General features: G+C 37.8%; 3 protein-coding genes across 7 annotated transcripts in view; 1 reads left to right on the top strand and 2 right to left on the bottom strand.

The window, feature by feature from the left end:
* Positions 1 to 541: 541 nt before the first annotated feature.
* On the top strand, positions 542 to 3,272 carry coa5 (cytochrome C oxidase assembly factor 5). Its single transcript, XM_061971035.2, has 3 exons — positions 542 to 793; positions 879 to 962; positions 2,401 to 3,272. Exons 1-3 carry the CDS (start codon positions 692 to 694, stop codon positions 2,440 to 2,442), a joined length of 228 nt encoding a protein of 75 aa, XP_061827019.1. The 5' UTR covers positions 542 to 691; the 3' UTR covers positions 2,443 to 3,272.
* On the bottom strand, positions 2,319 to 9,130 carry LOC133613473 (inosine-uridine preferring nucleoside hydrolase). 3 transcript variants are annotated; one of them, XM_061971034.1, is made up of 7 exons: positions 9,113 to 9,130; positions 8,444 to 8,533; positions 8,160 to 8,347; positions 5,741 to 5,920; positions 5,508 to 5,619; positions 5,050 to 5,186; positions 2,319 to 4,282 (listed from the first exon to the last, which is right to left on the bottom strand). In XM_061971034.1, exons 3-7 carry the CDS (start codon positions 8,337 to 8,339, stop codon positions 3,935 to 3,937), a joined length of 957 nt encoding a protein of 318 aa, XP_061827018.1. In that variant the 5' UTR covers positions 8,340 to 8,347; positions 8,444 to 8,533; positions 9,113 to 9,130; the 3' UTR covers positions 2,319 to 3,934. The 3 variants fall into 3 exon arrangements, with proteins under 3 accessions (XP_061827018.1, XP_061827016.1, XP_061827017.1); XM_061971032.2 differs by lacking the exon at positions 9,113 to 9,130 and adding an exon at positions 8,886 to 9,088 and having other exon boundaries at positions 8,444 to 8,505; XM_061971033.2 differs by lacking the exon at positions 9,113 to 9,130 and adding an exon at positions 8,886 to 9,011.
* Positions 9,131 to 10,856: 1,726 nt separating this feature from the next.
* Positions 10,857 to 22,637, bottom strand: part of inpp4aa (inositol polyphosphate-4-phosphatase type I Aa) — a 32,821-nt gene continuing 21,040 nt past the window's right edge. For all 3 annotated transcript variants that reach the window (XM_061971037.2, XM_061971036.2, XM_061971038.2), the window contains exons 18-24: positions 22,385 to 22,557; positions 22,178 to 22,301; positions 18,238 to 18,505; positions 15,159 to 15,256; positions 14,968 to 15,080; positions 12,892 to 13,046; positions 10,857 to 12,817 (exon numbers count right to left, since the gene is read on the bottom strand). In XM_061971037.2, the coding sequence (XP_061827021.1) occupies positions 12,685 to 12,817; positions 12,892 to 13,046; positions 14,968 to 15,080; positions 15,159 to 15,256; positions 18,238 to 18,505; positions 22,178 to 22,301; positions 22,385 to 22,557 (1,064 nt within the window). In that variant the 3' untranslated portion in view covers positions 10,857 to 12,684. The remainder of the gene's footprint in view (positions 12,818 to 12,891; positions 13,047 to 14,967; positions 15,081 to 15,158; positions 15,257 to 18,237; positions 18,506 to 22,177; positions 22,302 to 22,384; positions 22,558 to 22,637) is intronic.

Here is a 22,637-nt window from a genome sequence, read left to right as displayed (position 1 = left end):
CGTCCCACTGGGGTGAGTTTTTCCTTGCCCGTATGTGGGCTTTGTACCGAGGATGTCGTTGTGGCTTGTGCAGCCCTTTGAGACACTTGTGATTTAGGGCTATATAAATAAAGATTGATTGATTGATTGATTGAAATCAATTCACGGTAAAGGGAAAGCCCGCGATTCCCGAATAGGCTGAACAGTTTGAAGTTGTAACGGTTTGAATCGCGTGAAAAATGTGGAAGGTAGAGCGCGCCAAAATCTGGAGAAGAAGAAGAAGTTGAATGAATAGATGCATTTTGGTGTAGAAAACCATCTAAGCTTTGGAGCATAATTCACACAATAATAAGGAAATACATAAGATTCAGCACAAACACACCGTGTCTAACTTTATACGCTCCATTTTATCGAGGGAAGAGCTATCAACACTTCAAAAATATGCCTATTGTGGCTGTAGTGTCTACATTGGTGAATTAGAAACTCGTTAACAGTATCAATCAGTACAATGATAATAAACACGGAAGTAGAAAGGAAAACTACAAACATCCCATGATGCATTTGTTTCGCTACGTCTTCCGGGGTCCCATCATGCAACCGGCTGGAAATAAAAATGGCGCCTGAACGCTCTTACAACAAATAAATTAAATATCCTACACCGCAATAGTTTTTTTTTAATTAAATAATATTGGTGTTGGTAATAGTCGCCACTATGCCAAAATATTACGAAGATAAAGAGGAAGACAACACGGCCTGTGCAGGTGTCAAGGAGGACTTTAAAGCATGTCTCCTTCAACACGACTGCGTCATTAAGGTAACTTCGCCTTAGTCTTGAGGTCTAATTGTCTCGCTTTTATCAAGTAATGCTTCGTGTCTTGTCATTATTTGTATTTTCTTAGGAGGGGAAAATGCCCAGTGAATGTCTTAAAGAAGGCCACTGCAAAGCCTTACAGACGTCGTTCTTTGAGTGCAAAAGATCCATGGTAAATTAGACACTTGAATGGACCCATCTTTGCGAGAAATAACGTTTTCGTAAATTGACTTGTCCTACTAGTATGGAGCCCCTAAAGGGACATGGAGGGAAAAAAATGTTTTGTGAGGTCTCGCAATACCTTTTCGCGAGATCTCGCAATACCTTTTCGCGATATCTCGCAATACCTGTTCGCGAGATCTCGCAATACCTTTTCGCGAGATCTCGCAATACCTTTTCGCGAGATCTCGCAATACCTTTTCGCGAGATCTCGCAACACCTTTTTGCGATATCTCGCAATACCTTTTTTGCGATATCTCGCAATACCTTTTTTGCGATATCTCGCAATACTTTTTGCAAGATCTCGCAATACTTTTTGCGCGATCTCGCAAAAGGTTTTTTTCCTATGTCAGTGAACCGGAAGTAAAACAGACACAGCGATGGTGAACTGGAAGGAAAACAGACACAGCGATGGAGGAGCAGAAGCCTATCCATCATCTGTGCTTTGTTGTGGGACCATAATGCGATTTGATGTCTTTATATGTTAGGCCAATACTAAAATAGAATTCAATAAACTTCTCCCACGGATGATGAGTGGGCTCCTCCATCGCTTTGTCTGTTTCACTTCCGGTTCACCATCGCTGTGTCTGTTTTACTTCCGGTTCACTGACATAGGAAAAAAGCGAGATCTCGCAATACTTTTACAAAAAATACAGAAAAGATCTTTGCAATACTTTTTGCGAGATCTCGCTTTTTTCCTATGTCAGTGAACCGGAAGTAAAACAGACACAGCGATGGTGAACCGGAAGTGAAACAGACACAGCGATGGAGGAGCCCACCCATCATCCGTGGGAGAAGTTTATTATTGATTTCTATTTTAGTATTGGCCTAACATATAAAGACATCAAACCGTATTATGGTCCCACAACAGAGCACAGATGATGGGTAGGCTCCCGCTCCTCCATCGATGTGTCTGTTTCACTTCCGGTTCACTGACATAGGAAAAAAACCTTTTGCGAGATCTTGCAAAAAGTATTGCCAGATCTTGCAAAAAGGTATTGCGATACAAAGCAAAAAGGTATTGCGATACAAAGCAAAAAGGTATTGCGATACAAAGCAAAAAGGTATTGCGATACAAAGCAAAAAAGTATTGCGAGATCTTGCAAAAAGGTATTGCGATACAAAGCAAAAAGGTATTGCGAGATATCGCAAAAAGGTATTGCGAGATTTAGCAAAAAGGTATTGCGAGATTTCGCAAAAAGGTAGTGCGAGATCTCGCAAAAAGATAGTGCGAGATCTCGCCAAACATCCACATCCCTTTAGGGGCTCCGTATACTAGTGAGTGAAACATGATGCATACAATATATAATGAAGTGCTCCTACTCTTTATCTTCAACAACACACACATTCTCATAATATGCTGATTCACAGTACATATAATCTTTGTACAGCTGGACACAAGGTCAAGATTCAGAGGAAGAAAAGGATATTAAAGACCCAAAATGGCGCCACATGATAAAGACTGGATAACCAACTGTGCTTTGTTGGATTCACCTTCTTCTTGAATGAAACATACACACCAAGGCATCAGGTAGCAAAGAAGGACTGCCAAATATTTAATAGCACTAAAAAACTGTATTATAAAAGGGGATCTATTTAAGTTAAAAAGTTAAAGTACCAATGATTGTCACACACACACACTAGGTGTGGTGAAATGTGTCTTCTGCATTTGACCCATCCCCTTGTTCACCCCCTGGGACGTGAGGGGAGCAGTGAGCAGCAGCGGTGCTGTGCCCGTGAATCAATTTTGGGGATTTAACCCCCAATTCCAACCCTTGATGCTGAGTGCCAAGCAGGAAGGTAATGGGTCCCATTTTTATAGTCTTTATGCTTGGAGGCCTTGCATCCTCAATATTATTGGGAGGAATGATCTGTATGAGGGGCCAATTGAAAAAGTAAAACTACAATAGAGAAAAAAGTAGTCATAATATTAAGGGAAATAAGTCATAATTATACAAAAATGAAGTTGAAGAAAAAAAATTGTGTGTGGGGGGGCGTTACAAAGTTATTGGATTTTCACCCCCCAGAAAATAACTGACAATAACTAAAACAGGAATTGACATAATATTGCAAAAACAAGTTGGGAAGAGAAAATACAAAATGATGGTATTAAAATCACTAGTAAGTATTGTTGAAAAAACATTTTTTACAACTGTTAAATTTACAACTTTTTTCTAGAGCAGTGGTTCTTAACCTGGGTTCGATCGAACCCTAGGGGTTCGGTGGAGCCTCCGCCGTCAAGCCACATCCGACTCAGTGTGTACCGGTAATAAAAACTTCTCCCTATCGGCGTATTATGGATACCCCCAAACAATGTTCCCTCTAATTTTCCATATGATTTGCAGGTGTGTAATTTGTTGTGAGTTCATGGACTGTGTAGCTTTTGTTCTTTGAACAAAGTAATGTTCATTTTGTGCACCAATAAAAAAAAAAAAATAATAATAATAATTTGTCTTGAATTAAAAAAAACAAAAAAAAAACGTTTTATTTTTCACTAAAGAAGGGTTCGGTGAATGCGCATTTGAAACTGGTGGGGTTCGGTACCTCCAACAAGGTTAAGAACCACTGTTCTAGAGCAAAAAACATTTCATATTCTTAACATTAGAACCATGTTTTCTTATACTTATTGATTTTATTCCAGTGTTTTCTTTTCAGTACTTCCTTTAGAAAATGTGCCACAATAAACCGTACATTTCACAAATTGGCTGATTTAAAAAAAAATTGAAATGCAAGTATTGAAAAGGAAAACAAATATTAATTTTTTCAACACACTTTTATAATAAAGTTGAGGTATTTTCATTGTAATTGATATTAGATTTTCTAAAGGTGTGGATTAAAGGTGACGTAAGAAAAAATAAGACACGGTTTTAGCTAACATGTGGACGTAAGAAAGGATGTAGGTGAACTCAGTGATAACATTAAGAACTATTTCAACGCCGCCATCATCATCTCCTCAAACTTCTCCATATCCACTTTCTTCATGATGACAGCCTTGTGAGTCTTCTTTAACAAGCCTAAGGTATCCACCACCATCATGCCTCTTGTGTGCGTGCCTGTCAGCTCCACGCTAACTGGGAAGCAGTCGTTCTCTGTGACGAACTTGTCGTCCACGGCGGCGGCCATAGCGTACGAGTCGCAGGAGACGAAGCCCGTGCCGGCCACAAACTCCTTTTGGTAGCGCTCACTGTGTGACGCCTCGATGCTGTGGCGGAAGATCCGCGCCATGAAGTGAGCTTTGTGCGTGTCTTGCGCTAACCATGCGTCACAGAACTCCTATGTGGAAGCATGCAAGACGTTAATATTTAATGTAGTTCACCCAAGTAGACAGTGCATTAGTTTACTACCATTTAAAAAAAAACCACCTCCAATAAATACATTAATTTATCCAAATAATAAATGGAGTCTGTATTTTATATTCAAATCAACACAATTGTTTAAATCTTAGTTATTTTTCTGATGCCAGCAAACGAGAGCGAGAGAGAGAGAGAATATATTTGAAATAAATACACATTTTACAACGAATACTGTTGACCTATGCTGGTAAAATGATAGTACAAAAAACCCAAAATACTAATTTGATATACATATCTGTATTGTGAAAAATATATTTTTTGGATACCTGCCCTGTAACAAAACAGATTGGGTGGTCCTTTGCAGCTGAGTAAATAAATGCCAAATATGGTTCCATCTACTTACTTGGTTGGATTTGTGTTGTATATTTATGCATGTTTTTTTTCTTATGTGTGCCTTTTGAAATGAATAAATAAGCAACATAAGGGTGGCAAAATATGTTATTTGTTTAATGGTCAAACGATCTGGACAAAACGCACAAACTGCCATCCTTGATGGCACAAAAATTAGAAACAGATCTCAGAATGACGCTGAATATCAATACTTCTCTGACAAGTGTCAATCAAATGTTAGGATTATTATCTTTTGTATAGGTAGAATTTGTTTTGGGTCTCATTGGAATATGCAGCTCTAGCTCATATTGTTTTATCATGTGTCTTTGAAATGTAGTATAGAAGAAGGCGGCTCACCCAAGAGAGTTTGCTGTAGCAAGTAAACTCCCAGCATGCCAAGTAGGTTGGACACTGGTAGTCATTCAGTACGATGTGCGCCGCCTCTGGATCCGCTGCAAAGTTGAACTCGCCGCACACGGTGGTGTTTCCTCGAGCTGCACAATCAAATCAAAAACCATCAACATGATGAGTTGGTCGACATACAGTAGGTCTGGGTTTGTTTTTGCCTCATCCCTCACTCAAAGCTTGAGTGAAGAATGCACTACCGACCCGATAAGTCCGAAAAAGAAAGAGATGGTACAGTATCATCTGCTCACAGATGCTACCTAGTGGTTTGCTGAAGTCCTGGATAAATTAACCAACCCCCACTCTGTAATGCTTAAGTCACATGCAGGATTCCCACAGGAGTGAGGCAAAAATACAACCTTAACTACTGTAGACAGTTTGTCAACATAAGCGGGTTGCACTGCACCAACATTCCGTGTTGCCTCCCATGATGTAGAGCCCTCGCAGCTTGCCAGGCAAAGACGGGTCCATCCTCACAGCCAGAGCCAGGTTGGTGAGGGGCGCCGTGGCAACCAGAGATACCTAAGTGGGACATGTTCCTAACCTTATTGTTGGAACCTGGCTTGACATTTATTATACAACATCATAAACAATTTCAAAGATTCCCAGAGGGATACATTGTAGTCATCTACGATCTCCTCACCTCTCCTGGGTTTTCATTGACAATCCTGATCATAGCTGAAACGGCAAATTCCTCTTGCACCAGGTCCAGACCGGGAGCGTTTGGGTCGGGGGCATCTCCCAGCCCGTCCTGGCCGTGGAAGTGTCCCGCGTCTATTGTGTTGCCAAGGAGGGGCTTAGCTGCACCTTTAAACACTGGAATCTGGCACAGGAAATTAAGCATTTAGGCCAATATCATGAGAAAAAAAAAAGATTTAAAGCAGGGGTTTCCACAGCTTGTTTTTTGTTTTTTTTTGGCCCGTGGAACACTGTAGAAATAACTTTTGTTTTTAAATTTTCAATATTGACACTAATAACACCAATAATCAGACACTTTGCTACCGACACAACAAAGCAAAGTTTTGTATGTAAATCAATAATATCTTACGTCATTTTAAAACTAAATTCAAATATCAAAGTGGCCCCAACCTCTTTCATCCTTTCAGTATTGGGGCCCACAGTGAAAAAGGTTCTGACATCCCAGTTCACATGTGGGAAAATCAGCTGATTCTAGTTATATATATATATGATTATGATTAAAAAAAAAATATATTTTACAAAAATCAATCATCAAACAAAATGTCATATTTAGTAATTATTAGGGATGTCCGATAATGGCTTTTTGCCGATATCCGATATTGTCCAACTCTTAATTACCAATACCGATACCGATATATACAGTCGTGGAATTAACACATTGTCTAATTTGGACAACCAGGTATGGTGAAGATAAGGTCCTTTTTTTTACATTTATAAAATAAGATAAATAAATTAAAAACATTTTCTTGAGCAAAAAAGAAAGTAAAACAATATAAAAACAGTTACATAGAAACTAGTAATTAATGAAAATGAGTAAATTTATAAAATAAAATAAGATAAATAAATTAAAAACATTTTCTTGAATAAAAAAAGAAAGTAAAACAATATAACAACAGTTACCGGTACATAGAAACTAGTAATTAATGAAAATGAGTAAAATTAACTGTTAAAGGTTAGTACTATTAGTGGACCAGCAGCACGCACAATCATGTGTGCTTACGGATTGTATCCCTTGCAGACTGTATTGATATATATTGATATATAATGTAAGAACCAGAATATTAAAAACAGAAAGAAACAACCCTTTTCTGTGAATGAGTGTAAATGGGGGAGGGAGGTTTTTTGGGTTGGTGTACTAATTGTAAGTGTATCTTGTGTTTTTTATGTTGATTTACTAAAAAAATAAAATAAAAAGACAAATACTGATCATTTCCGATATTACATTTTAAAGCACTTATCGGCCGATAATATCGGCAGGCCGATATCGGACATCTCTAGTAATTATAGTCATTTATTTTTAAGGCATTTAAAGTACCAGTAGAGTGAAAAAACAAGTTGCCTCTATATTGAAGCTATCATATACAGTATATGTCTGATTTATGACGCCTAAAGACTTCCAAAGTTTGTGAGTAAATAGATATGATCAAAATAGTATCAATCTCACGGAGATTCCCGAGCCATATTAAGAGATAATGAGGAAGCCAGACACGTCATCGTGTGACGTAGAGGTAGGGACCGCAGATCCTTTACCCACCAAAAACAATGCAAATCGTGCAGACTTTGTGAAAGCCAACAACGATTACTTTGGGCAAATTATGATAAATTAGAACCCTATATTGTTGATCCTGAATATAAGTAGGATGAGCTACAAGTTTTAGAAGCTCTGCTAAACAAATCCAGCTTTTTTAGTGAAACACTACAGCATCATGTAGCAGTATTGATACGTGCTAAACAAGACGTACAAACTACAAACATATTACAATTATAGCTTACTTTGATGACAACTTATAGGATATCCATATTTTCCCGTTTACATAAAGAATCATGATGCACTTGAAGGGTTAACAAGGAAGTCTCATTGCAGACACCATCTTTGGTTGTGTGCTTGTCTCCATCTCCGGGTTTACATTGAATGTCACAGATGAACAGCTTCTAGATTCAAGGCAAAACCCTCCTAATATCCATAGGAGAGTCATGATTTATAATCTACAATAACTTTGACGAGCCGAGACGCAATGATGCGGGAGCAGCAGGACATTGCTCACAGTAAAGGTATCAAGTTGTATTTTTTGAAAATGTAGGAGTATAAGTAGTAGTTTTTTGAGCACATGTGTTCTCACATAATGAGATAATAATATGGGAACAATTCATAACCTATGAATCAGATGTATTATTTTAGCAATAAGGTATTATTTTGTCTGATTTTTACCACCTAGAAAAATGGTGGCCCAGCATTAACTGAAATGAGCTTGTTGGACAAACAACTCATTTTCAGACCGTCCCTAAAAGTCACATGACAGCAATACATTGCAGCTCATTGTGTGACAGCCTGCTATAAAAAAAACAAAAACAAGCCTACTCACATCTAGTCTTTCACAAGCTTGCAGGACACGCAGCGTGTTCCTGCACACGTTCTCCACCGTGGTGTTGCCATGCACGCAGGTCACCCCCAGAAGGTCTACGTTGGGGGCGGCCAAGGCCAACATGATAGCCTGGGCGTCATCCACGCCGCAGTCTACGTCCACCAGCAGCTTCTTCCTCATGCTGGACCCTGGAAGAGCAAATCATTGATGGTTTACCAAGATAATAAATTACTTATGACCACGCTTTCATGGTTCTGGGTTCACCAAAGCGGAACACCACCTACCTGTTTGGTGTGAGAATGAACTCAAGTGTGTGACGACTGGATAGAAATCAGCTGATCCTAACCTTTAGACAGCCATAAAAAAGATGTTTCCTGTAAAGGAACTTAAATCACCTTTGTGTTCAACCAGAACTGAGCTCCAATTGTGGTGACCTCTGACCTCACCAATGAACATTCTACAGACACGCCACAAGCGTGCTTATATGCACATTTCCAGGGCTAAACATATAGATATATAATCTATTTGTGAGTAATCATTACATGAGAATTAGATATGATAAACCGCATTATGTCATTTTATTGTCCAAACCTGTAAGTTGCCTGTGTTTATTTACACAATATTCTAAACGCACACCTCCTGTCGTTCGGTACTATATTAACAATATGCATAATTCACATTAAAAAGTCCGTTTATATTCTAATCAAGTAGTGAAACGGGGATTACCTCCTGCTGAAAGCGGCTGCAGAAGCAACAACATAACGCGCACACAGCGCCATGCGGCACAAAGATAAGACTTGAAAGTCAAGGCAAATAATGAGGTCTCACTCTGTCGCTAAATAGCGTTTTACTGTGTGCCATTGTTTCTCACTTAATCGTATGAATGTTAAAAAATAAACGTTTAAACAAAACAAACACGAGTATATAGTTAATATAAGTACGTGTTGTCTTACATTTAGCGCGATGTAAACAATGCTTTCTGTTTGTCCTAAAGTGCATCTTTCCCTGTCCGATACGAGCTATGTAAAAAATAATGTCGTCACTTCCGGGTGTGACCTTAAAGGAACCGTCACGCTTGTTTTTAATTCACGACAACGTTTTTACAAACTACACCGGTGTTTTTCAACCTTTTTTGAGCCAAGGCACATTTTTTTAAATAAAAAAATACGGAGGCACGCCACCAGCAGAAAGGTTAAAAAATTAAACTCCACGTGGTTCTCGTGCCTTATTTTGAATTTGTTGTTGTTTCCTGTGTGTTGTGCTTTAGTTCCTGTCTTGCGCTGTTATTTTGGTGACTTTTCCTGTTTTGTTGGTGTTCTCCTGTAGTAGCTTCACGCCTTCCTTTGAGTGCTATTGCCTGCACCTGCTTTGTTTTCGCAATCAAGACTATTTAAGTGCGTACGCTATCCTTCTTTGTGGGGACATTGTTGATTGTCATGTCATGTACGGATGTACTTTGTGGACGTCGTCTTTGCTCCACACGCTGTAAGTTTTTGCTGTCGTCCAGCATTCTGTTTTTGTTGACTTTGTAGCCAGTTCAGTTTTACTTTTGTTTTACATAGCCATTAGTGATGGGTTGATGAGGCGTCATGACACATTGCAAAACTGTATTGATACTGTGTCGATACTGTGTCACTAAATACTGTCATCTGCTGGACATTAAAAATCCCTACAGGCAACCTATGGACCGACTCAACTGACACTGATTTTATGACCTAGTATATATAATAATATAAACCAAGTCATTGTATTTCATTCAGGATTATTTCATATCTTTATTTAAATAAAAATATATTATCTTTTTTAGATACAGTCAATAAATAATGTGAACATATATCATAACATGGAAATCTAAGACAACGTGTCGTGAATGAGGATGCTTGTGCACTGGGAATTTTTTTAAAAAATTTTTTACACATTTTTATTAAAAAAAAACAGTTTTTCCACCGTATTAAATTTTAGACAATTTCTCTTCTTAGTTATTATTTCTCCAGCTGTAAAAAAGACCCGCTCACAGGGCACAGAGGAGGCGTCAGTGCGACAGTTTGCGTATCGGTCACGTGACCGAAACAGCTCATGATCGGTCACGTGACTTTCTAAAACCGGTAGGCGAACCGACACAGGGTTTGCTCTATGAGCTCGACGCATGCGCCGACGCATCGGTTTTGACGGACCCATCACTAATAGCCATACCTATGCTTCAGTGCCTTTTCCTAGCGGGACTTGCCTTTTGTTAATTTTTGATTTAAGTGTTACATACCTTTTTACCTACACGCTGTCTCCCGCTGTGCTCTGCATGTTGGGATCACAACAAACCACCCTCGATGCTTTTCGACTTCTACAAAGCAATGAACTACCTGCTGTCACCTACTGATATGGAGTATTACAAGATTACCCTGCCAAACTCTACACAGCACAGGCACTAAACAACGGCACATTATTATAATTATTGATTTGCAAAAAATATTTTTTGGACCAATTAGGTGAAGTTGCATAATTTCCCACGGCACACCAGACAATAGCTCACGGCACAGTCGTGTGCACAGTGGTTGAAAATCACATATATTTTTATTTTATACATTAAAATATTTTAAATATTGAGCCACACACATTGTAGATACACATTGAACTCATGTTTAAGGCACATTAACATTTTTCCTTGATAAAATAATGTTGAATCAATGCCACATCACTTACTTAGAGTTGATCATCTTTTATTTTAGGTCCCACTCATCTCATGAACTTCACCACTTTTCCACCTGAGTGCATGTCACTTGTGCAACAACAATAGCTTTAATAAGTAATAACATACATATAGACATAACGAGTTGTAAGCAAAATAACATTAGTAAAATAAAATTGGCATTGTCTCTAAATATTGTACAGTAAGATACTTTGTTGTTCATGAAGTCTGTTGTTAGCGCAATTTTTTTTGTATTTTTTTTTTTACGTCCACATTTTAAAAAATTCCCCATGCAGTTCGAAACATTTTTCCTCTATTTTCTTGTGCAAATTCATACATGCTGCATAATTCCCATCTCGCAGAAATATCTTTTATGTTGCAATTTATAAGAAATGCACAATCATATGCAGCTTCCAGGGTACAATAACAAAATCACCTTCAAAGTAAGCATACAAATGTATAATGACAAGACATTTTCTTTCTTCTTATGTTTTTTGCAGACATGGCCAACGAGCAAGAAGGTGCAAGTAAAATAGGTACAGTATTTTTAAGCATGGTCATCAATAATTGTGTTGAATTTCTGCCGATTAGAGGTATGATTGAGATTTTCCTGCCAAATTTTAGAACTGTATGACCGATTAACATTCTTTCAATCACTGTTGTTTCATTTTGTTTGAGGCAGGGGTGTCCAAAGTGCATGCCAGGGGTCATTAATGGTTGTGATATGGTATTATATTGTTCTAAAGATCATATTAAACATAACCAGCATTAGAACATTACATAGAAAACAAAGAAATGTAAATGGCCCAAACCAAAAATGGCCGACTACCAGTACTTTTTATAGTATAGGCCCATTGATGATTTGGGTGTACAGTATATCACATTTCCTGTCAATTCCTGGCAGGTTTTCCTCACTCGTAACTGAGCAGGCACCCATTTCCCCATTGTGGGATAAATAAAAGTATATCCTAACCAATCCCCTGGAACCTTACATGTAAATACTCTGCAGGATACACATGCTGGCAAGATAACTTAGTTATTTTTTGGAATAAATATGATAGAAATAAATACGATTAAGAATAACAGAAAAATAATAACCATGTCCGGGGCGGTATAGCTCGGTTGGTAGAGCGGCTGTGCCAGCAACTTGAGGGTTGCAGGTTCGATCCCCGCTTCCGCCATCCTAGTCACTGCCGTTGTGTCCTTGGGCAAGATACTTAACCCACCTGCTCCCAGTGCCACCCACACTGGTTTAAATGTAACTTAGATATTGGGTTTCACAATGTAAAGCGCTTTGAGTCACTTGAGAAAAAGCGCTATATAAATGTAATTCACTTCACTTCACTTCCCTTTGTCAGCTAAACCACAAGCTGAGAGGTAGACAGTTTTCTTTAAATGTATTTAATAACTTAGATTATCTTGACCCACACTGGATGGATTTTAACACATTTTAATAAGTTCAAAATGTGAGTAATATTAATTCTCCGTGGAAAACATTTAGACATCAATAATTTCCCTAAAAAGGCGAGAGAAAAAAAGAAGATATCAAGCATGAGTAAACAATATTTGTACTTGTAGTTGCACATTAACACACAACTGGTGCACCTGTGACATTTCATGTAGCTTTAGGCTAATTTATTTATCATTTCCTGCCCTTTTCCTTTTTAAGATACATAAATAATAGATGCAATGCTATTAAACCGAGAGGCGGCAAGACCACTATAAATCAACCTATACCAGGCTGTGACTAAACACAACAAATGCTGCACGTTGTGTGTCGTAGGTGTTTTGTTTGTGTGTGTGTTGTTGTGTGGGTGCTCTCATCAGTCTTTTTCACTGCAGTTAGGATTCCACTTTCCCATACGTGCCTTCCGGAGGGCGATACTGTTTAGGAAAGGCCTTGAGCTGGAGAGCGTTAAAGGCGTATTTGCGACATCCCACGTTCTTCATGGTGTTCTCTCGCCTGCAGCCCTCACTGCGGAAAAGAGAAGGTGACAGGCTTTAGGGAGTAATGATATTTCACTAATGCACTTTTGGTGATTAACCCACCTGCGCATGCAGTCCAGGGCCTGGTAGAAGACCTGCGGGGCCAGGGCGTGCTCCTGCTGCAGGATTTGACACTGCTCCAGGGTCAGGGACATGGCAGTGCGGTCTTTGGCACTCTTGCAGCTGGTAAAACGCACTCCGTTTAAGCGCCGGCATGCCTTTAGACATAGCATAACAAATACCAAGTAAGGTTAATATAGTAGATCAGGGGTGTCCAAAGTTTGTCCACCAATGGCCGCATATACTGAAAGTCAAAGCAGAGGAGGGCCATTTGGATACTGTTTTTATTTTGTAAAAAAGAAAAAGCTAAAAACACACATTGTATATATTTTTAAAGACAGAACTTTCTGTCAGCTTTGGTGTAATTTTTTTTTCATTTTATTATTTGATTTCAAACACAAAAAAAACAAATAAAGTCTCTCCAATACAATATCGTTTTGTAAAAAAACATGCGTTAAAAAAAACATGGTGTGTGCACGAAAAGGAGCAGGAAGAAGCAAAAGCTTATAATGTCCTGCCCATCACTCTGATGTAGTCATAATAATATTCTGATTATTTGTCATATATACAATAAATAATGACACTTTATACACCCTGATATTGATCGACTGATTAGCATAGTTTCAGAGGATTATTTTTTATACATTTACTTACTGATTTTACCACACTGTGAAATTTAATAGGATTTTCGCTTGTATAGTTTTGAACCATTTTGGACTTTTTAGGGCAGCTTGGGGGCTAAATCCAGGCCGGGAATTACGCCATACCTTCCCCTGAGTTCAGTTAAAAACTTGGGAAACCTTTTTTTTTGCAGCAAATTCTAAAACACTAAAATAGACTTAAACAAACTTTAATGATCCACAAGAGAAATTGTTCCACACAGTAGCTCAGTTACAAAGGATGGAAAGGATAATGCACACAAGGGCACAAAAAGAGGGCGAAAACAAAAGCTATAAAGTAGACTAAAAATGTACCATAGTAGCAATATAAAATATAACATATTTGTAATATTTACTTATTATATATACAGTATATAATATATACTGATGTATTATATTATTATATTATATTTGTATATAATATATACAATATAAAACAAATCCCAATTACTATGTACAATATTACAGTATATGTAACAGCTGCAGCAAAAAAAGGGCAGCATAAAATAAAGAGTAGACCCAGCAGAAAATATACATTATAAATAAAGAGAGGTAGCTAACATAGAAGTGGTCAGGTGATAGAGAAATATTATCTATTATTGTATGGCGAGTGATTTTACAGCTGGATGGAGTGCGGAATGAAGGAGTTCCTGAATCCCTCAGTGTGGGAACGAAGCTGAAGGAGCCTGTTGGAGTATGATAATAATAGTGGTTTATATTTATATAGTGCTTTTCTGAAGTGCTCCTGTTGTATAGAGGAACTTGGACCAGTGTAAACACATTGGCAGATCCTTGCTTTGACATTTGAACGTTGCTAGCAAACACAGAACACTGGGGTCCAGACTTGTGATGTACATAACTGAGACGTTCCTCCAGGCCCCTTTAAGTATTGCCATTTTTGGCAGTTACAATTTAGTGATTTATGTAACTAAGGTGTTGCTGTAGCTTCTTTATTACTTCAGATGCAGTCAGTCATTTGTTTAACTTTAGTTAAAATAACTTTTAAGAGACTCTGCAAAAAATCCCTAAAAACAGCAGACAGTTATGTAACTCTGACAAAAAGAAGTAGAAGGAAAGGCCATGTAACACAGTGGTGAACATGCCCTTTCCCAACTAGTTTGGCACGTGTTGCAGCCATGAAATTCTAAGTTAATTAATATTTGCAAAAAAAAAAAAAAGTTTATGAGTTTGAACATTAAATATCTTGTCTTTGTAGTGCATTCAATTGAATATAGGTTGAAAAGGATTTGCAAATCATTGTATTCCGTTTATATTTACATCTAACACAATTTCCCAACTCATATGGAAACGGGGTTTGTAAAAGAACACAAGCAGACCCATGTAATAAATTCTTATTTTTTAGGCGCTAAATGGCGGACATATTGCCAGCAGAGACAAACCAACCAACCCCAAAACGCACCTCGGCTGCCTGCCACAGAATCTCCACATTCTTGCTCTTCTTGGCGTTGATGTTCTGGTTGAGCAGTCTGAGCAGGTCGGGCATACCGGTGCTGCTGCGAGAGCGATGCAGGCCTGAGAAGACCACGACAGAGGAGGTGAGTGCAGTCAGAGAACATCAGGGGGAATCTGAAGATGTCTTTGTTGACTCACAGTCCTCGGGGAGGACCTCTTTAAAGTGGTCGTAGTACAAGCTGAGACGCGCCATGCTCTCTGTGTTGATCACTTCCTGTAAGGACGTCTCTCCAAACCTGCACAAACACAGAAATAACACCAGTTCACACGTGTGCTTGGATACTCAGGTCTAGACCAAACGTTTTGGAGCACGCTTTGGTGCAGTTCGCTTTGCGTTTTGTCATGAGACCAAAGGCTATGGCCACATTGCGCTTCAAATATAGTGGTTTCACCACATCGCACATTTAAATTTTTGGCCCTAAGTAAGCATTTTCAAGCACAAAAATGGCAAAATTGGCTAAAAGTATGGATACTACTATTGGCCACTAGATGATACCAAACCAATCAGAGCGTGCTGTTCAGTATGGTGGCCACTGAACGGCTCAGTCTCAGCCGCATATTGGATTAAAGAAGTGTAAAGGTGACTCAAGTCTGTCTATAGGGCTCTTATATTGTTAAAACAATTATTTAGAAGGTCAAAAGCAGTTATTTTATGCTCCAACTATGACAAATTACCAATTTTAATTTAATGGTCATGTCCGGAACCAATTAACAGCCGATAAAAACGACTGTATACATCAGGGGTCCCCATACGTTTTGACCCGGGGGCCGCGTTGGGTTAAAAAATTGTGTGTGTGTGTATATATATATATATATATATATATATATATATATATATATCCTGCGAGCGCGATAATGTCACGTTATCGATGGGAAAATGCATTTTTAAACAATATGATTTTCCTGAGCGGCTAGTAGACACAGAGAGTAACAAGCGGTAGAAAATAGATTAGAAAGGACAGATTTGAAAAAAATAAAAAATAAAATATATATATATTTTTTTACTTGGGACTTCCCTTGGGCCGGATTTACGGCCTGTGGGCCGTAGTTTGGGGACCCCTGGTATATATAAAGTAAGGAAATTGGACAGTTTTTGTGACAAATTACATGACATAAATCAAATATTCCAAAACCATACACTGTCCGCCGGGCTTAAAAACATAGGTTATTTTTATATCCTGATCAAATTATCAGCTAAAATTTCCTACGAAGCTTCTTAAATATATTTTAAAGAGCGCCGTGAATGGAGGGAAAAGGGCAGAGCAGAAAAAAGGACTTTCTCTTAAATATTTGTCATTTCTGTACTCTTTTTGCTGTCTTCTTTCGGTCCGAACCAGAGTTCACTTGCAAGTGGACCGAGACCAATCTCTCAGGGTTGACACTGGAATTAGAACTCAATTAATGAGTCCAATTCATTCCATGATGCTGAATTGGAACATGCATACAGTTACAACAAGATACTTCAAATGAGTATACCGGTATTAGTATAGTACCGCGATACTAATCAATCATATTCGGTACTATACCGCCTCTGAAAAGTACTGGTCCCATGTTCAGCAGCGCGCACACACACACATGGAGTACTTACAAGCAGACAGAGTGTGTGGACTGAAAAAGGAGAACGGACAAATTTTGGCTTAAAACCCAAAGATAAAGGTGAAACGCCCTCAGGAAGAGCTGCTTTAAGACATGGCTAGCTAACTAGCGGCTAATGTCTATCCGCAGTCCGCAGTGTTGTAACTACTTCTTAATCACTAAACCTTGACTCCATGGAGACAGGTCAAGTATAATTATTTCCAGTATCATCCCTGTAGGACGAGTGGTAGCTCTATACATGCTGCACGACACACAGCAGCACTCTGAAGTCATGAGCTTGAATGTATTAAAGAGTGGCCTAGAGTTGTCAAAGTCAAGACAAGACTTAACTATGTCCAATTAACAATCATTGATATGTTCCGCATAACTTTGAATACTGTGCTTACAAGTGAATGACTACATACTTGGTCAACAGCCATACATGTAACACTAAGGGTGGCCGTATGAACAACACCAACACTGTCATAAACCTTTGCCATATAATGAAACCACATTAAACAACAACGACAAACACATTTTGGGAGAATATTTGCAGCGCAACACAACATTAACACTACAGAACAAATTCCCAGAATTCCCTGCAGCTCCAACTCTTTCGGGACGCTACAATATAAATAAACGCCATTGGTGGATCTACACCTAACCTCCACTGTGATGATACCAAGTACAGGAGCATATCTAGTCGATACTACTATGATTACATCGATATTTTTTAGCATCACAAAATCTTATGTAGTTTTTTTCAAATTTATATTATGTTTATAAACTCAGGAAATACGTCCCTGGACACATGAGGACTTTGAATATGACCAATGTATGATCTTGTAACTACTTGGCATAGGATTGATACCCAAATTTGTGGTATCGTCCAAAACTATTGCTAACAATATATCTAATATCTAACAACAGAAGAATAAGTGATTATTACATTTTAACAGAAGTGTAGATAGAACATGTTGAAACAGAAAATAAGCCGATATTAACAGTAAATGAACAAGTAGATTAATAATTTATTTTCTACCACTTGTCCTTAATAATTTTGACAAAATAATAGAATGATAAATGACACAATATGTTACTGCATATGTCAGCAGCTAAATTAGGAGCCTTTGTTTGCTTACTTACTACTAAAAGACAAGTTGTCTTGTACGTTCACTATTTTATTTCAGGACAAACTTGCAATAAGAAACATATGTTTAATGTACCCTAAGATTTTTTGTTAAAATAAAGCCAATAATGAAATTTTTTGTGGTCCCCTTTATTTAGAAAAGTACCGAAATACATTTTGGTACCGGTACCAAAATATTGGTATCGGTACAATACTACATCAAATTGTCATTACAACATGTCTGAAAAGGAGTAGGAAGAAGCACAGCTTAAAGAGTAATTGACCTCCAATTTGTTCAGCTTTAGAATTTGAACTACCATAATGACTTCAATATAATTTTTGGGGAAAAAGAAAAAAAAATACATAAACCATTTTTTTCGTTAGTAAATATCTAGACCCCGAATATAAGACGACACATTTTTTCAAGGCGTGATGTCATTGTTATGCTAAATGAATGTAGGACAAACACTGCGCTGTGGTGTGATGTCCCGTCCTTCCATTCCCGCTACTTACTTCTCAGCCAGCGTTTGTTGCTCGTTGATGCCCACGTTGAAGAGCACCGGCTGCACGCGCAGCAACATCCCGTTCTGGATCTCCCGCGGCAGAGTGTCGAATATGGCGCCCGGGATCGGAACCCTGACGTTAAAGCCGTTCCTGTTTCCCGTGATGACCGGCAGCATGTCGGGGCTGAAAGCTGTGCTTGCTTGCGTGATTTTAAAGGTGACGTTCATCAGGTCGTTCACCCCCACGCTCATGTCCTCCAGCATGGCCAGCTCCTCACCTTTAGGCGGCAAAAAGGATCCTGCGTCAATAACTGTCAAGGAGTTATTGTGAAATATCCAATAGACGCCGTGCCTCCTATATGTTGTCTAGTTCAGGGGTGCCCAATGTTTTGCCTCCAAGAGCCAAAGTGAAAATCAAATCAAATCGGGTCACACAGGGATTTTTAAAAATGAAACACAAATAGCCTGAATGTGAATAGTAAAGTTGCTTCAATTGCAGCAAATAACATGTCACTTAAAAACATTAGTAGGCTAGTTAGCCTTGCGGACATACCATCGATAATTGTGTGAGCTTGAGAAAAGTCAGTATGAATTTGTGGGTGGGCCAAATTTGGCCCCCCGGCCCCAATTTGGGCAATATTGATCTAGTTTCTGTTTAAATTAATGCTGCACCCCAAATAGACGCCTTAGTAGTTAACCGTATGTACTTTTACAAAAATGTATATCACTGTTAGTTTGCGGTAGACCAGGGGTGTCAAACTCATTTTAGATCGGGGGCCACACGGAGAAAAATCTACTCCCAAGTGGGCCGGACTGGTAAAATCACGGCACAACAACGTAAAAATAAAGACAACTTTAGATTGTTTTGTTTAAAAATAGAACAAGCACATTCTGAAAATGTACAAATCATAATGTTGTTGTTTTTTTACACTTACATGTTGCAGTTAATAGTATTCTATGTTTATTTGTTGTTATTTATACTTTCTGAATAAAATTATGTGATAATGTTCATCAGTCAACTCATTGGTGTTAATTTTCCATCTATCAAGATAAAAAAAATAATATCAAAATCAAATTACAGGATGTTATTTATGTAGTTTGCTCATTATCCTTGACTGATCCACTAATGTTTTTTTTGTTTTTTTTACATATGTAGCATCATCTACAAAGATACAAAGAATTGCTATTGCGACATCTACTGGACACATTTAGAACACCAGTTTCTTTCATTCAAAAATTTTGGCTCATTTTTATACTGAGCAAACTCATCTCGCGGGCCGGATAAAACCTGTTTGCGGGCCGTACATTTGACACACCTGCGGTAGATGTATTTAATCCAACATCTGTAAATCTAATGTTTGCATGAAGTTTAAAAAGAGAGCTGCTGAATACAATATTTGTGAGTTGTTATTCTATGTGGGATTAATGCAGTCCTTCTCAAATAGTGTGACCGCGGAGAACATGCTTTATCAGTATCGTGCTTCAAACCCCACTTCGAAAAGCTGTGCACTACATTTCGATTTTTGTTGGAAAATGAAATCAGCACAATTATTTTATCCACTATTTGTTTTGTAGGTTAAAGTGTTTTATATATGTGTGCTCCTGAGTTAAAGTTGCTGAACAATTTTTAATTTTTTTTTTAAACTGAGATAATTTAATTTAAGTTTTTCGTATTAAATGGATCAAAAGTCAGTCAAAAAATGTTTATAGTTTAAATAAGGACTACTTTTTTTAATTTTTTTATTTCAGGCATATTGATGCACTTTAAATGTTTTCTATTACAGACTAAAAACAATGTTAATAAAGGTATTATTTGTTGTAAGTTGATCAATAATTATGTTGTCCTTTTTTTGTCTTATTTGATGTTAATAAGGACACAATGTGATGCAAAGGTGTACTTATTACAATTTTATAGACAAATGATACTATTTATAGTTACGGAGGGGTCGCGAAATGTTTTCTTCTTCCTAAGGGGGGTGTGACAGAAAATAAATGATAAGCACTAAGAAGACTAATGCAACAAAGTATAGCAGTGTCCAAAAAATTGATAGAGGAAGTGTAAAAAAATCTAGAAAATGAAATATGCATGAAATTGATTTGGTAAAAATATTATTTCATGTAATTGTGATTTTTTATTTTTTTTTTTAAGTATTGACTGAAGAATATTTTAATTACATGTGTTGGTATTCAAAAACATGCCTGGTACTCTTTGGTGTTGAGTGAATAAACAAACCCGGCCACTATATGGTATGGTATGTAATAATGGTAAATAATGAAAACAAGCAATTTAGTAGGAAATCATAAGCATGATTACCTGTACTTGCAGTAATTACATTTGGACTTTTTGAGGTCTGTGCCAACCCTTGCAGTGTACACAAAATATGCTAGTTCCATTGCCCCGATCAGGTATTTTATTCATCGCGTTCATTGATATAAAAATGACGCTTTATTTCAAGTAAGTCCAGTACTCTAAAACAGCTGTCCCACAGCTCATATTTTGAAATGAGTTCGTAATGAGACATGGTTTGATATTAAACTAATTTGCATGACAACACAAAGCTGAGGTGTGGATGTTTTGTCCAGATAGCCTAGCTTACGCCACATTACATTGGTTTGAGCATCTTTGACACACACAATACATCAAAGTGGGACTGCCCTGAAAAGTCAATTTTCTACAAACTACTATTTATACAAATTCCTTGTTTTTGTAAGAATGATACCAATCTTTTGCATACTTTACCTTTTGTGGCCATTTAACTATGTCACATTTGCAATGTACTGCGCTATAACCACAAAAACGACACATTCTTGTGTAAATTGCTGCCACTGCATTTCGCCGGAGTTTAGTAACTCAAAATGCACGCACGCACACACACACACGCACACACACACTCTTGTATGTTACCTTCTTGAGACCTCCGAAAAATGGCTACCTCTTTAGGACCACTCTTTCTAGATATATAAAGATGTGTATTTACAACATTAATAATATATACATACTATGTAAATATAAAAAAGCTTGTTGTGAAAAATTAGTTGGAATTTCCCAAGAAAAAGGTCACAAGAAAAACTTTGAATTTTGGCAGTATTATAATAAAAGTTGTAATTTTACTCAACGCAAGTCGACATTTTACATGAAAAACTGAACATTTGTGCAATATTATGATAAAAGTTGGAATTTTACTCAATAACAGACGCAATTTTATAAGAAAACTTTAAAATTTTGGCAATATTACAATAATAATCGGAATTTTACTTGGCAAAATTATGACAAAAGTCATAATTCTACTCAAAAACTGTCACTATTTTACAAGAACAAAAAATTGGCAATATTGTGATACAAGTCAGAATTTGATACGACAAATGTCACCATTTTGCAGTAAAAAGTAATAATTTTACATTAAAAAAAGTAATAATTTTACAAGAAAATATTGCAATATTACGGAAACAGTAAAAATAAAAATAAATTGTTCCCAATTTTATAAGAAAAAAGTCGACATATTGTGAAAAAAAATGGTTACTTTTTAATATATTAAATGTTTTGTTTGTAATTGTTTTTTAATCTTCATTATTTACTTCAAGTTATTACAGTATGTCTCTATATACATATTTATTTAATTTTTTTTTTAAATTTTGGCCAAAGGGGGCGCATTTCAATTTCTTACACACACTTGTTACTTCATTTGTTGACCAGAAGGGGGAGCACTTTTAAAACCGACACACAGTCAATTTGAAAAATCCCTCCATTTTAGGACCACCCTAATTTTGATAGATTTCACCACCAAATGAGACATTCTCTATTAGATGCAAAGGTTTTCCGTATTGGGACCAACTAACTTGTTCATCGGTCCTCATATGGAAGGTACTTTTCCTTGTTGATGTCTCAAAAAAGGGTAGAAATACAAGAACACACATACGCACACGCACACACGCACACACACACACATTACCGTAAGTGCTGAGTAAGCTCTCATACTGCACCAGGAGGCCAATAGTGTGGAGCTGCCTGAGGAAGCCCAAATCACAGAGGCTGTTCCTCAGCTTGAGGACAAAGCCGCAGATCAGAGCTGTCAGCTGGTGGCACACAAACACATCATCAGAATCATCCTCATCGTTATCATCATCATCTTCCAATCGTAGGTTGTGTGCGGACTGACGGTCTGGCAGAAGACGACGTCGCGGCGGTACTGCAGCGTGAGGCTCATGGCGATGGTGGGGGCGCTGTCCTGCATGAGGAGGAACACCATGGCCTTTCTGGCCTTGTCGCCCAGCAGCGAGGCGCAGTCGCTCAGCGTGGCCAGCAGAGGGTGCATAGCCTCGCTCCACTCACCTGCAGGTAAGAGTCAAAGTAAAAACCACAAATTGTGGTAGACCAGCACAACGTATACCACTGGGTATCTTGCAGATTCT

Source organism: Nerophis lumbriciformis, linkage group LG13 (assembly GCF_033978685.3).
Source record: "Nerophis lumbriciformis linkage group LG13, RoL_Nlum_v2.1, whole genome shotgun sequence".
Lineage (NCBI taxonomy): Eukaryota > Metazoa > Chordata > Actinopteri > Syngnathiformes > Syngnathidae > Nerophis > Nerophis lumbriciformis.
This window is presented reverse-complemented; position numbering and strand designations above follow the sequence as displayed.

Excerpts from the sequence above, each read along its gene's own strand:
- coa5 (XM_061971035.2), top strand. The coding sequence starts at position 692 with ATGCCAAAATATTACGAAGATAAAGAGGAAGACAACACGGCCTGTGCA. Across the intron at positions 794-878 it reads AACACGACTGCGTCATTAAG|GAGGGGAAAATGCCCAGTGA; the intron begins GTAACTTCGCCT and ends GTATTTTCTTAG. Across the intron at positions 963-2,400 it reads TTGAGTGCAAAAGATCCATG|CTGGACACAAGGTCAAGATT; the intron begins GTAAATTAGACA and ends ATCTTTGTACAG.
- LOC133613473 (XM_061971032.2), bottom strand. The coding sequence starts at position 8,938 with ATGGCGCTGTGTGCGCGTTATGTTGTTGCTTCTGCAGCCGCTTTCAGC. Across the intron at positions 8,506-8,885 it reads GCAGCCGCTTTCAGCAGGAG|GTTAGGATCAGCTGATTTCT; the intron begins GTAATCCCCGTT and ends GGCTGTCTAAAG. Across the intron at positions 5,620-5,740 it reads TCAATGAAAACCCAGGAGAG|GTATCTCTGGTTGCCACGGC; the intron begins GTGAGGAGATCG and ends TGTCCCACTTAG.